The sequence below is a fragment of the Macaca fascicularis genome, chromosome 4 (assembly GCF_037993035.2).
Source record: "Macaca fascicularis isolate 582-1 chromosome 4, T2T-MFA8v1.1".
Lineage (NCBI taxonomy): Eukaryota > Metazoa > Chordata > Mammalia > Primates > Cercopithecidae > Macaca > Macaca fascicularis.
In genome coordinates, this window is record NC_088378.1 from 159,738,262 (window position 1) to 159,750,306 (window position 12,045).

The 12,045-nt window shown below is 45.8% G+C and overlaps 1 protein-coding gene across 25 annotated transcripts in view; it reads right to left on the reverse strand.

The window, feature by feature from the left end:
- The window catches only part of PHACTR1 (phosphatase and actin regulator 1), a 580,504-nt gene that overhangs the window by 76,848 nt on the left and 491,611 nt on the right, over positions 1-12,045 (reverse strand). For all 25 annotated transcript variants that reach the window (XM_065544413.2, XM_005554017.5, XM_065544412.2 and 22 more), the window contains one exon: positions 6,095-6,416. In XM_065544413.2, coding sequence (XP_065400485.1) covers positions 6,095-6,416 — 322 coding nt within the window. The remainder of the gene's footprint in view (positions 1-6,094; positions 6,417-12,045) is intronic.

Consider the following 12,045-nt stretch of genomic DNA (forward strand, 5'->3'; position numbering starts at 1 on the left):
ACTGAAAGACAATAAATTTCTGTCATCTAAGTCACCCATTCTGTGTGTGTGTGTGTGTTTTTTTTTTTTTTTTTTTTTTTTGAGATGGAGTCTTGCTCTGTCACCCAGGCTGGAGTGCAGTGGTGTGGCCTGGGCTCACTGCAAGCTCCGCCTCCCGGGTTCATGCCATTCTCCTGCCTCAGCCTCCCAAGTAGCTGGGACTACAGGTGCCTGCCACTATGCCTGGCTCATTTTTTATATTTTTAGTAGAGACGGAGTTTCACCGTGTTAGCCAGGATGGTCTCGATCTCCTGACGTCATGATCCGCCCGCCTCAGCCTCCCAAAGTGCTGGGATTACAGGGGTGAGCCACCATGCCCGGCCGTGTGTGGTTTTTTTTGTAATGGCAGTCCTAGCTGACAAAGACAGTCACTATCTGACTTTCTCAAACCCTGTCTCCTGGGCTGCTGTGGTGGGGACAGGCTGCAGAGCAGATATGGACACAGAAGAACAGGTGGGGGAAACTGCAGCAAGCCAGGCAAGGCCAACTGAGGTTCAGGCCGGGGAAGCAGGAGCACGTGGAAGTGTTGATCTTATCCCTGTGTGTGTACAGTGTGGACCAGATAGGATTTGCAGATGGTTAGATGTGGGGGACCAGAGAAAGGAAAGGGTCAAGGGTGACTCCAGGTTTTTGGCATGAGCGACTGAGAGTATGAAGTTGCCTCTAATTGAGAAGGGAAAGACTTCTTTAAAGTGCAGTCCATTAAGAATCTTCCTAAAATTCTTTCAGGGTCAACATGGGTCCACATTCCACCTTCATTTTACTAATAGGAGACTAGAACACACAGAACAGAGCAGCCGAATTAAGATCAGAAAGAAAAGGAGTCCTGATTAGGACTTTACATCTGACTTCTAGGATCAATGCCAACTAGATCATGGAGCTTACTGCAGATATTTAAAAATAAAAACACTGCATCATCTTTGAAATGATAACAAAGGCATAAAAATGATACAATGGACGCTGGGGACTCAGGGGGAAGGGTGCGAGGCAGGTGAGGGATAAAAGACTACACATTGGGTACAGTGTACACTTCTCAGATGACGGGTGCACCCAAACCTCAGAAATCACCACTAAAGAACTTATCCATGTAACCAAACACTACCTGTTCCCCAAAAACTATTGAAATAAAAATAAAAATAAACAAATAAAAGGTCTTTCCACAACGGGGTCACTAAATAACCATGAATTCAACTCTTTAATGACTTTAAGAAAAGCTTGTTTCTTAAAAACAAGAGTAAAGGCTAGCAAAGATTTAAGTACAAAAATGGGAAAAAATGCAGTGTTATTTATTAGAATGGAAAGTTGAGGGGAATCTAAACGCCAAAAAAAAAAATTTGAAACGATAAAACATCACCTTCAAAAAGATGTGGCTCACCACAAAAAGTGTGAGGGGAATGAAGATAATCTAATTTGAGGAAACTTACCCAAACAAACAAAAATCTCCAACAAGTTTGGATCAAAACCATTCTAGCGTCACTGAAGACAAATTTTCCATGCCAGCTAATGTTCAACACCATTTGTTAGCTGCTTACTGTGTGACATGCAATAACCTCACTGATTGGATTCGTTAAATAATCTGATCCTCACAAATGACCCTAATGAGGCTGCTGGCATTATGATTATCTTTATTTTACAGACAAGGAATGAAAATCAAAAAGAGGTTGAGCTACACGCTTTGGGTCACACAGCTAATACGTGGTTCTAAGATTCAAACTCTGGCAGTTAATTCTGGAACCCACATACTTGGTCCTGAAGTAGGGGTGGGTGATGTCACCAGCTTGGCCCCCACTGCCTAGGGCAGCCCTGTGATTCTGAATAAATATGACCCTTTAAATTTGCTTCAGGTGAACTCTAGCTCCTTCCCCCAAATTTTGTGAGGCAAAGCTGTAAATAAACACACCATTGTTTAGTGCCATCAAGCAGGCTTAGGCAGGGTAATGTCTAAGAACTTCTCTGCAGGTGTGTGCCATGGCTTACACCTGTAATGCCAGAACTTTGGAAGGCTGAGGCAGGAGGATCACTTTAGACCATGAGTTTGATGCCAGCCTGGGCAACATGACAAAACTCCATCTCTACACAAAATATAATAAAAAATAATTAACTGGGCGTGGTGGCATGCGCCTGTGGTCCCAGTTACTCAGGAGGCTGAGGTGGGAGAATTGCTTGAGCCTGGAAGGTTGAGACTGCAGAGAGCCACGATCATGCCACTGCACTACGGCCTGGGTGCCAGAGTGAGATACTGTCTCAAAAATAAAAAATATAAATGAAACAATATCTTCTCCATATAAATCAGAGCAGATTTGGTATAATCTCAGGGGAACATAAACAAGATGGCATAAGATCTAGAGAAGTCCTTAGATGAAGGGAGTGGTAGCTATCTTCAAAGATTTAAAAATCTTTTACAGGAAAGGAAGATTAGAAGTAAGATCAGGAAGGGGCAGATACAAATTTCAATAAGTAAAACTTTTAATAGAGAGGGGACTTTGTACAGACCTTCTTGACAATGGAGCAGGCTATGTTGGGAGCTGGGGAAGGTCCTGTTGGATAAATGGTCAGGGGATAAATGGTCAGGAACACTGCTGTGGGCAGTGACCTGGATGGTCTTCAAGGCCCCCTTCAGTGATAAGAGGACTTGTGCAAATGTACAGTCCAGTGTCAGGCATTGATGCTGTTTAATTCACCATTCAACTTTTTACATTACCTATAACTTTTTCATCAGGATTGGACTGTCTGTCTGGACCAATGACCTATGGTGACATTCTCTGAGATTTCAGGGGGCAGCAATGGCACAAACGGGGGTCGGTCCAAGGAACTCTGAAGGCAGGATGTCTGAGTGTTTGGTAATGCCTCTCCCTTCTTGCAGAGTTTTTTTTGGGGTCACTGGAAATTGCCAGGAGGATAGAGAAATGATTCTTCCTTTCTGTATAAAACTTGGTTAGAACAAGAATGAAATCATGTTGACAGGCAACAGGGAGAATTTTTAGGTAGTAAAAATCAGGAGGAAATTACCCAGGACAGCTAGTGATTCCCTCCCCACACTGAAAAGTGTGGCCTGTGACCTTGGCCTACTCTCAGACTCTTCCTGGAGATGATTGGGGACACTCAGAAAAATCTCTCCAATCTTTGTTTGGGAGGAGGGCCACTCTTTCTCTGGGGGGGCGATCTTGTCAAACTGATGCATGCATGAATCTCTGCATCCTGGTTGATCTGTTAGGACAACCGTATGCTTTGACCTCTAGTGGGAAGTGAAGGAGATGGAAGGAGGAAATGAATCTGGGTTGGGACAAAGCACAGAGACTGCCTTGGCTCTGCAGCTGAGATCATGCTGCATATCCAGCCCCCCACAAAATTCCCATATCCCACTAGATCTACCCATTGGTCTAAATTAAACTGAAATATCCCACAAATACCCACAGGTATTACAAAACTTGTCAGTTAGCATCTTTAACTAAACCTTTTAATATGGTGTTTGTTTTAAGTGGAAGCATATTTAGCAATATCTTATTAATATACTATCTAAGTATCTTTTCTGATGATTGAAACTCATGAGTGATATGAAAACCTACTGGGTGCATGTAGACATGGGGTTGGGGGCGGCGGCAATGACATTGGCTGCTACTTGTCCTTAGGAAGCAGCTGTGTGTTAATACAAAGAGCTCTGGACTTGGAGAGGCCCAGGCTGGAGGCTTGGCCTCTCAACTTACTACCTAGGGTAGTGTTTTCCAAATGTCTACAGGGAAGAAACAGTTCTTACTGTTTAGTTCTTTCAATTTTCAATCCATCACAAACTGATGCTTTTGTAAAATATAACACAAATATAAATATAATGAAGCCCTTTATAATGACAAGATTCAAAAGACATGAAATTATTCTGTCATATTGCTATAAGAGTATGTAAAAGCTTGTTCTCAATGTCTGCACTTACATGGTTGCAGACATGAGATAAGCTATTTGTGGGCCACCCTTTGAGAAGGTGGCTTTGGGGAACTTAGTGAACCTCCCTTAGTTTCTCCATCTGCTCAGTTTCCGTAGGTGATGTGAGGATTAAATAAGATGACAGTGACAGTGACAATAATGTGTATGTGTAATAGATTAAAAGGTGCCACCCACATTTTAAATTATTATTGTTCTAATTAATAAAACGAATAGTTGCAAATGATAGCAAGGGGCCAAATTAAATTTTGTGTTTTTCCTTTTGCAGCAAGGGCAGGTGTTAACAACAAGTAATCCAGTCAGAATTCCTAGACACGGCAACCTCCAGATGAATTGCTCCTTTCCCAAACGCAGAACACTCAGCTGACAGGCAGGAGTAGAGAAAGCTGCCCAGAGTCAGGAAAACACAACCTGAAGCTCCCGCCTGTGCATCTCACTTTTGGCTCTCTGGTGATTCGCTGGGACCTCCAGACTGCCACTTTCCATCCATAGGACCCAGTGGCCAGCAGCCACCACTCCAGGACAAGCATTCAGCTCCCAGTCAGACACATCCTTTGCACCTCATAGACACACTCTCTTTTTATCACACCAGGGCACTCAGTCAAGCACTGTGCCTCAGAGCCCCAGTGGGAAATCCCAGTCCCTTCTTGGATGAGAGGTAGGTGGCGGTATTTGAACACACACACATGATCATGCGTGCACACACGATCAAGAGTAATTGAGAACCAGTTTGAAAGATCTCCCTAGGTGGTGGTGAGTTAGGGTCGTGGCTGCAGGCCTGCCTGTGGGGTCATCTTTGCAACTCTCCCAGAAGAGCGATTGGAGGCAGATTCTGGTGAAAGAGGGAGCTGCCTTGATAATGGCCAAATATTAGTGGCACATGCGCATATAATCAGAGCCTGGGACTCTGCTTCCTCCATCAGCAAGAACAGGGTGTATCTTCCCACCTTCCCCAGCCCTCCTGTTTCCCTCCAACACCTGCCAACCCTCATCTTTTCTTATTTTACATTTGAATTCTTTTGAGTATCATAAAAGTCATATTCACAGAATTAAAAAGTAGTATAGAAAGATATGAAATATAAAAGTATTTTCTCCCCATTTCTCCACCCCAGGAATAAATGCTATTAACGACTATGTATACATATTTTCACAAAATGTTAATGCTTATAGAGACGTAATTTGTGCGTGCATGTGTGTGTGTACGCATGTGTATATGTGTATACACTCACATGTATGCAAAGATGGATATACAGCAGGTCCTTGAATAAGGTAATTTCGTTCAATGTCATTTTACCATAACATTGATGAGAAAAAAAAAAACAAAAAAAACTGATTCCCAGCTTGGGCCATCGTCTGTGTGGAGTTTGCACGTTCTCCCCACGACTGCATGGGTTTTCTCCATGTACTCAGGTTTCCTCTCACATCCCTAAGATGTACATGTCAGGTGAAACGGTGTGTCTACACTGTCCTACGTCTGAGTGAGTGTGGGTGTGGGTATGGGTGTGAGTGCACCCTGCGAGGGGATGATGTCTGACCAGGGCCAGATCTCGCCTTGTGCCCTGGGCTGCTGGGACACGCTCTGGCTGGCCACCACCCTGAACAGGAATAATTGGGTAATCACCTACCTTGTTTTTATTAATCTTTCTTAAACGTACGTACAGCTCACATTTATTTCAATGTTTAATATTAGAAGTGTTCTGGTCTTTATTAATAAGTTTGGTGATATTTTTGTGACCAGAAATATGCTGTAGGAACTTAAGTCTTGTTTGTATCAATTAGTCTATGGTTAAATTGGTTTTGTGAGATTTTATTTTATTGAAGTTGCAATTTTCATGAACCTACTGATGACACTGAGGACTGTGTGTATATATAAGCATATACGTATATATGAATGTTAGTTTTCTTTCGGATAAATGTGATTATTCTAGAGCTTTACAATTGGCAACATTTTTCTTCTTCCACGCTTTGACTTTCAGTTTTTTGTCTCATTTTACTTTCAAATATTTCCCCCCCAGTGGGGAGGACCCCTTGTTCACATTCCTAAGTCATGGTCCAAATCCCTAAGCCCCCCTCCCCAGCCAATCCCTCTCCTCCCGTCTTCCCTCCTGGTGCCCACTTTTACCTTTCCAGCCTCTGCATGGTCATGGCCAGCGTTTTGTTGAGCTCGTCTATCATCCTGCAGCCCGAGGGGTGCATGGGGAGGGAGCCGGTGGTGGAGGGGAGGTGCTGGCCATGGCTGCCATACTGCAGCTGGTGCTGGATCTGGGAGGGCAGGACAGTGTGGTGATGCTGGGCCACGCCCTGCTGGCCGCTCTTCTGGGCTGTGTAGGACACCAGTGAGAGGTCTGGCCCCCCCACGGGCATACAGATCATGACTTTCTTTGGAGGTAGCGGAGGCGACAGTTTCACTGGCAGACAAGGCAATTTCACAGGGGCGCCAGGATCTACGGCAGAAAGAGGGTGAGAGGGAGACGTGAGTTAGGGGGCATCAGAATAAACCCAGAACACCAGATGCGCTCACCTGGAAACTGTGGCCACTGAGGTGGGCCTCTTAGGTAAAATGTGTCAACTGGAGACACCAGCATGATGAGTGCTATTCAGCAAGCATCCGTTGACTCTTGTTTCCTACTCCAAGTGCACTTGCACTGGCCGTTAGGGCCTTCAGGAACCCAGACATTAGTGGTGTCTAATGCACAGTATGTCAAACAGAGACTTGGGAGCAGCCCAGATAGTGAGGCAGGAGCAAGGAGGCATGTGACGAGCTCTTCTGCTCATGGACACCCATGGACCATCAAGGAAACCTTTGCTAGGATATGCCAAACTATGGTTTGGATGCAGTTTGTCCCTGCAAAAACTCATGGTGAAATTTAATTGTCAATGTAAGGATGTCAGGAGGTAGAACCTTTAACAGGTGGGGCCTAGTGGGAGGTGCCTGGGAAACGGGTGTGGATCCCTCATGAATAGGTTAGTGGTGGGTGTGAATGAGTTCTAGCTCTCCCAGGAACGGATTAGTTCCCAAGGGAGGGTGGGTTGTTAAAAAGAGTCTGGGTTCCTCAGTTTCTCTCCTTTGCTTCCTCTCTTGCCATATGCTCTCTGCACATACCAGCTCCCCTTCCGCTTTCCTCCATAGGTGGAAGCAGCCAGAGGCCCTCACCAGAAGCACAATGTTTCTCATAATTCCCAGTCTGCAGAACTGTGAACTAAAGAAATCTCTTTTCTTCATAAATTACCTAGCCTCAGGTATTGTTACAGCAACACAAAACAGACCGAGACATGCCAGTCTACAAGATATGTCTACAATTTTGCCAGTATGATGTGAACAGATCCTTTCAAAGCTGGAACTTCCCAACAGGGACGGGATTTAAAGCCAGCCCTAGGGTCAAGTCCACCAACACCATGTCACTCTGCAAGTGCCTTTACTGCTGCCAACCTTAATTCCCTCTTCTGTCACCTAGGGACGACCATCCTGCCTTGAGAGGATGCTTTGTGAAGATTAGCTTTTGCAGATCCTGGCTTGGGTGCACGACTGGGGCAGGAGTGAGAGTGACTGCTGGAGAGGTGGGCCCAGGCAAGTGTGGGCTGCTGAAACAGTTAAGGAGGCTCCCGCAGGGGACTCTAGGCTGCTGGACTCTAGGACCAACTGCTGGGTTCCATGACAATGCCATTGAGCTTCCTAGAGATCCTCCACGTTTGAGGGGCTCAGGGTCAGACTAGACCCCAGGGTATTTTTGGGAAGATGTAGTCTGCCGCTGTACCCCACATTTCTGGAAATCATCTAGCACCGGAGGGGAACCTGGTTGAACCCTGTGGATTGCAGGCTTGCCTGGGAGAAGCATGGTCTGGAAAAGCACAGCAGGGAGGAGTGGAGAGTCTCAGTGCTGCACTGGCACTCCCTGCTGGGGAGCACCACACAGTTCTGACTCTCCATCTCAGAGGATGTAATGATCTATCTGCCTTAAACGTGGACTTCCTCCAGTCTAACTCACAGTCCTGCCAAAATGACATTCCTAGAGCACAAATCTGATCACGTTGCTCCTCCGTTTAAAACCAATCCACGGACTAAACCTTCCTGATACATCATTCAAGGCCTTCCATGGGCTGGCTGCTGCTTGGTTCATCTCTTCATGTCCACAGTATACCTCTATGAAGTCTTCTCTGGTTCCCTCAGTTGGAAATAACCTTACCCATGGCACCTGAAAAGCCAGAGCAGAATCTCTCCTATGGCCCAGATCACTCTTCTCCTGTGGATTCTACTTATTTGGTGGCCCATGGATTCAGGGTCTCCACCCTCAACAAAGTTGACCAGGTGGCCTTGGCCATTCTCCCAAGAGCTGCTGCAGTCTTCCCCAGCTTCTCCAGGATCCTCACCTTCCAGAGATGCCTCTCCCTGTCACTAAGGAACTGAAGAGAAGCACTCACGGCTTCCCCACCTCCTTTTTAGTTCCAGCCCACTTTTCTCACCATTACCCATACCATCCACCCTCACTCCTGAACTGCTGAGTTTCCTAAACTGCCTGATATTTCCATAAACCTAGGCCTTTGCATGTCACTTTCCCTCAGTTTGGAATATTCTCCTCTGTTTGTCTTCTTGGTCAATTACTAGTCGCCCTTCAAGATCCAACTCACAAATAATCCCCCCTGAAAAGCCTTCCTTGATCATCTCTCTTCCCCCTCTGTGGAAAGAGAGTGGGAACGTGGATGTACATTATGTCTGTGTTAATTATGTTAATGATGATAGCAGGAATGATGAGTCATGATAATCAAGACTTCTATCATGCTTACTATGTGCCAGATACTGTTCTAAGGGCTCTTTGTATTCCAACCAGTTGAATCCTTACAATGATTCTGAGGTAGATGCCATTATTATCTCATGTTTGCAGATGACGAAACAGGGTCTCTGAAGACACTATGCTGCACTTCCTGTTTACACAACTGTCTCCTTTCCTGGAGAACAGTGACGGTGTGTAATTTATTATTGTATCTCAAACCTCAGCATCTTTTTCAGTGCCCAGCTCACATCACAAGAGACGCAAATCGTGTTTACAGAATGAGCCAAAGTTACGATGCTCTGCTGTGGGATGAATTCACACCTTCCCCAGAAATAGATACTCTAGGAGGGACATATGAGCCTGAAACGGATTACAATTTTAGGATCACGCAGTTGTGGCGTATGGACTGATCCTACAGCTAAGACACAGAAAATTCATGTGAAAAATCATTTCAGGGGGCCTGATAAGATTGCTCCCCAACACCAGAATGCAAACCAGTCATAACCACAAGGCTTCCGCATATTCATTCCCAAGGGCTTATCCTGTTCATTGTGACCCCTCATGCACATGGTGCAAAGTCACCACATTCAGGAACTTAACAGGCAGTGCTAGCTAGTTCCAAAGTGCTGAGACACAGAAAAACTCAACACCATTGTCCAGTTCCTCTTACTGAAGGATCCACTTACACGGCTCTTAGAAGCTTCAGTGCAGGTGGACACAGTGGTCCACGCCTGTAATCCCAGCACTTCGGGAGGCCGGGGCGGGTGGATTACTTGAGGTCAGGAGTTCGAGACCAGCCTGACCAACATGGTGAAACCCCATCTCTACTAAAAATGCAAAATTAGCCAGGCATGGTGGCAGGTGCCTGTAATCCCAGCTACTTGGGAGGCTGAGTCAGGAGAATCACTTAAACCTGAGAGGTGGACTTTGCAGTGAGCCAAGATTGCACCATTGCACTCCAGCATGGGTTAGGGAAACTCTGCCTCAAAAAAAAAAAAAAAAAAAAAAAGAAGCTTCAGTGCAAACCTAGCAAATGCAATATGTCCTGAAGTGTTAAGGATTTTGCTCCAGGACCCTTAACCCATAGTCCTTCATTTGAAAACTCTGGTTCTCTAAGGCGGGTAGGTGCTCATTTGCTTGGTCAGGAGAAAGAACCAGGAGGGCAGAGTGGAATTCTCTGCCTAGGAAGGGGCACTGATTATACTGAGTTCTGCCCATCTTGTTAATCAATAGCTTCTTATAACATTCCACCACTTCTTGTGACTACTTCCATAGCAAAACCTACTTGGTTTAATCACTAGAAAATTGGCCAAGTGAGCCCCAGCAATTCTATGAAAACAGGCAAGAGAAAAAAGGCCAACTGGACCAAGTTAGTGGAGATGGTTATTCTTATAGTTCCAGGAAAGGCATGCTGGGGCCATGGAGAACCCGCCTCCTACTTTCCTGCTACATCTCCTTTCCGGTTGTTTTGATGCACATGGCTATGAATTAAAGAAAGGCAGAGAATAAAAGTGAATCATTTAAAATCATTTTTGGCTTAGTGGATTTCATAAAATTAACGAAAGTGAGGAAAAGGCTAAAATCAGGTGGAATTACCTGCTTTCTGTGAATTAGCCATGCAGTCCCTATCTTTCCCCAACATTGTGGATAACTGAGGAGAGGCTGGGCAGCTCATGTCTTTGTTAGAGCGGCAATGCCTATTTGCATATTTTTACAACATCTTAACACCAAGTCATTCCCCATAACATAACTAGTGGCACGATTTGGAACCAGCTGCATATTATGTCATTCTGAACTTCCATCTAAGCTTTTATCTTCCTTTCCCACTCAAACTTCTGTATTCTCCGGCTTCTTGACCACTACACCAGCCTAGGACACTCATCTTCTCTTATCATGTGGATAATGTGGTCTCTTTATCCCCATTGGGGACAAAACCCTCTGATCTGTCCCCACTCTGTACCAGATATCTATCTCCCTACAGTACCTGCTGGGCATGTGTGAGGTCCATGATGGCTCCACGCTCAGTCCATGTTGCAGATCCAAGTGCGACTCTGTCTGAGCTCTACTAGAAGTCTCCCACTTACATCTCTCTCGTCCACTCTGGCCTCTGGGTTTCCCTACAACCATGCTCCTTCTCTCTTCAGGGCCTTCGCTGTACTCACCTCCTGAAATGCCTTCCTGTTCCTTGATTATAAAAACTGCATTTGCCCTTCAAGCAGCAAACCAAGACTCACTTTCCTCTGGCAGCCTCGCCTCCTTAACTTCTACAACCCAGGTGGTCGGCAACGCCAGGGAATTTGGCTCTATTTTGTGCTAGTTACTGCCGGCTCCATTTGGGTCAGCCTTGTCTTCCCAACTAGCTCCCGGATGGCTCCTTGTACACACGCTGCAGCAGGATTCTGAGACTGGGCAGTGATAGAATGTGCTCACTGCCCTGAGGTCCTCAGGCCCAGGGCTGGGGGCGTGCCTCAGAATCACACGGACGCTCATTTCTCTTCTTATGGATTCTAGATTGGGTCCAGCAGTGAATTTCTTTCTTTCTTTTCTTTTTTTCTTTTGAGACAGAGTTTTGCTCTTGTTGCCCAGGCAAGAGTGCAATGGTGCAAGCTCGGTCCACTGCAACCTCCCCCTCCCGGGCTGTTCAAGTGATTCTCCTGCCTCAGCCTCTGATTAGCTGGGACTTCAGGTGCCCACCACCACGCCTGGTCGATTTTTTATTTTTTTAATTTTGTTTTTATTTTTAGTAGAGATGGGGCTTCACCATGTTGGCCAGGCTGCTCTCAAACTCCTGACCTCAGGTGATCCACCCACCTGATCCCCCCAAAGTGGAAGGCCACCCTGTCCTGGCCATCTGGCCCAGCATTGCATTTCTAAAAAGCCACAGTCAAAAATAACTCTTGGCCTCTTACTTTTGCCCTTTTCTCTGAAGAAAAGGGCGCTATTTCTTAGAGCAGAGTCCTTGGAACACCTGTAATATTTGCCTGATGCAACTTCATGTTCCTGGGCTTTACTTTGGACCTACTGAACCAGAATCTTTGGACCAGACATTTGGATTTAAGATGCTTCCTGACCAGGCACAGTGGCGGCACATGCCTGTAATCCCAGCACTTTGACCCTGTCTCTACTAAAAATACAAAAATTAGCTGGGCGTGGTGCCGCACGACTGTAATCCCAGCTACTCGGGAGGCTGAGGCAGGAGTATCGCTTGAACTTGGGAGGTGGAGGTTGCAGTGAGCCGAGATTGAGCCACTGCACTCCAGCCTGGGCGACAGAGTGAGACTCTGTCTCAAAAAAAAAAAAAAAA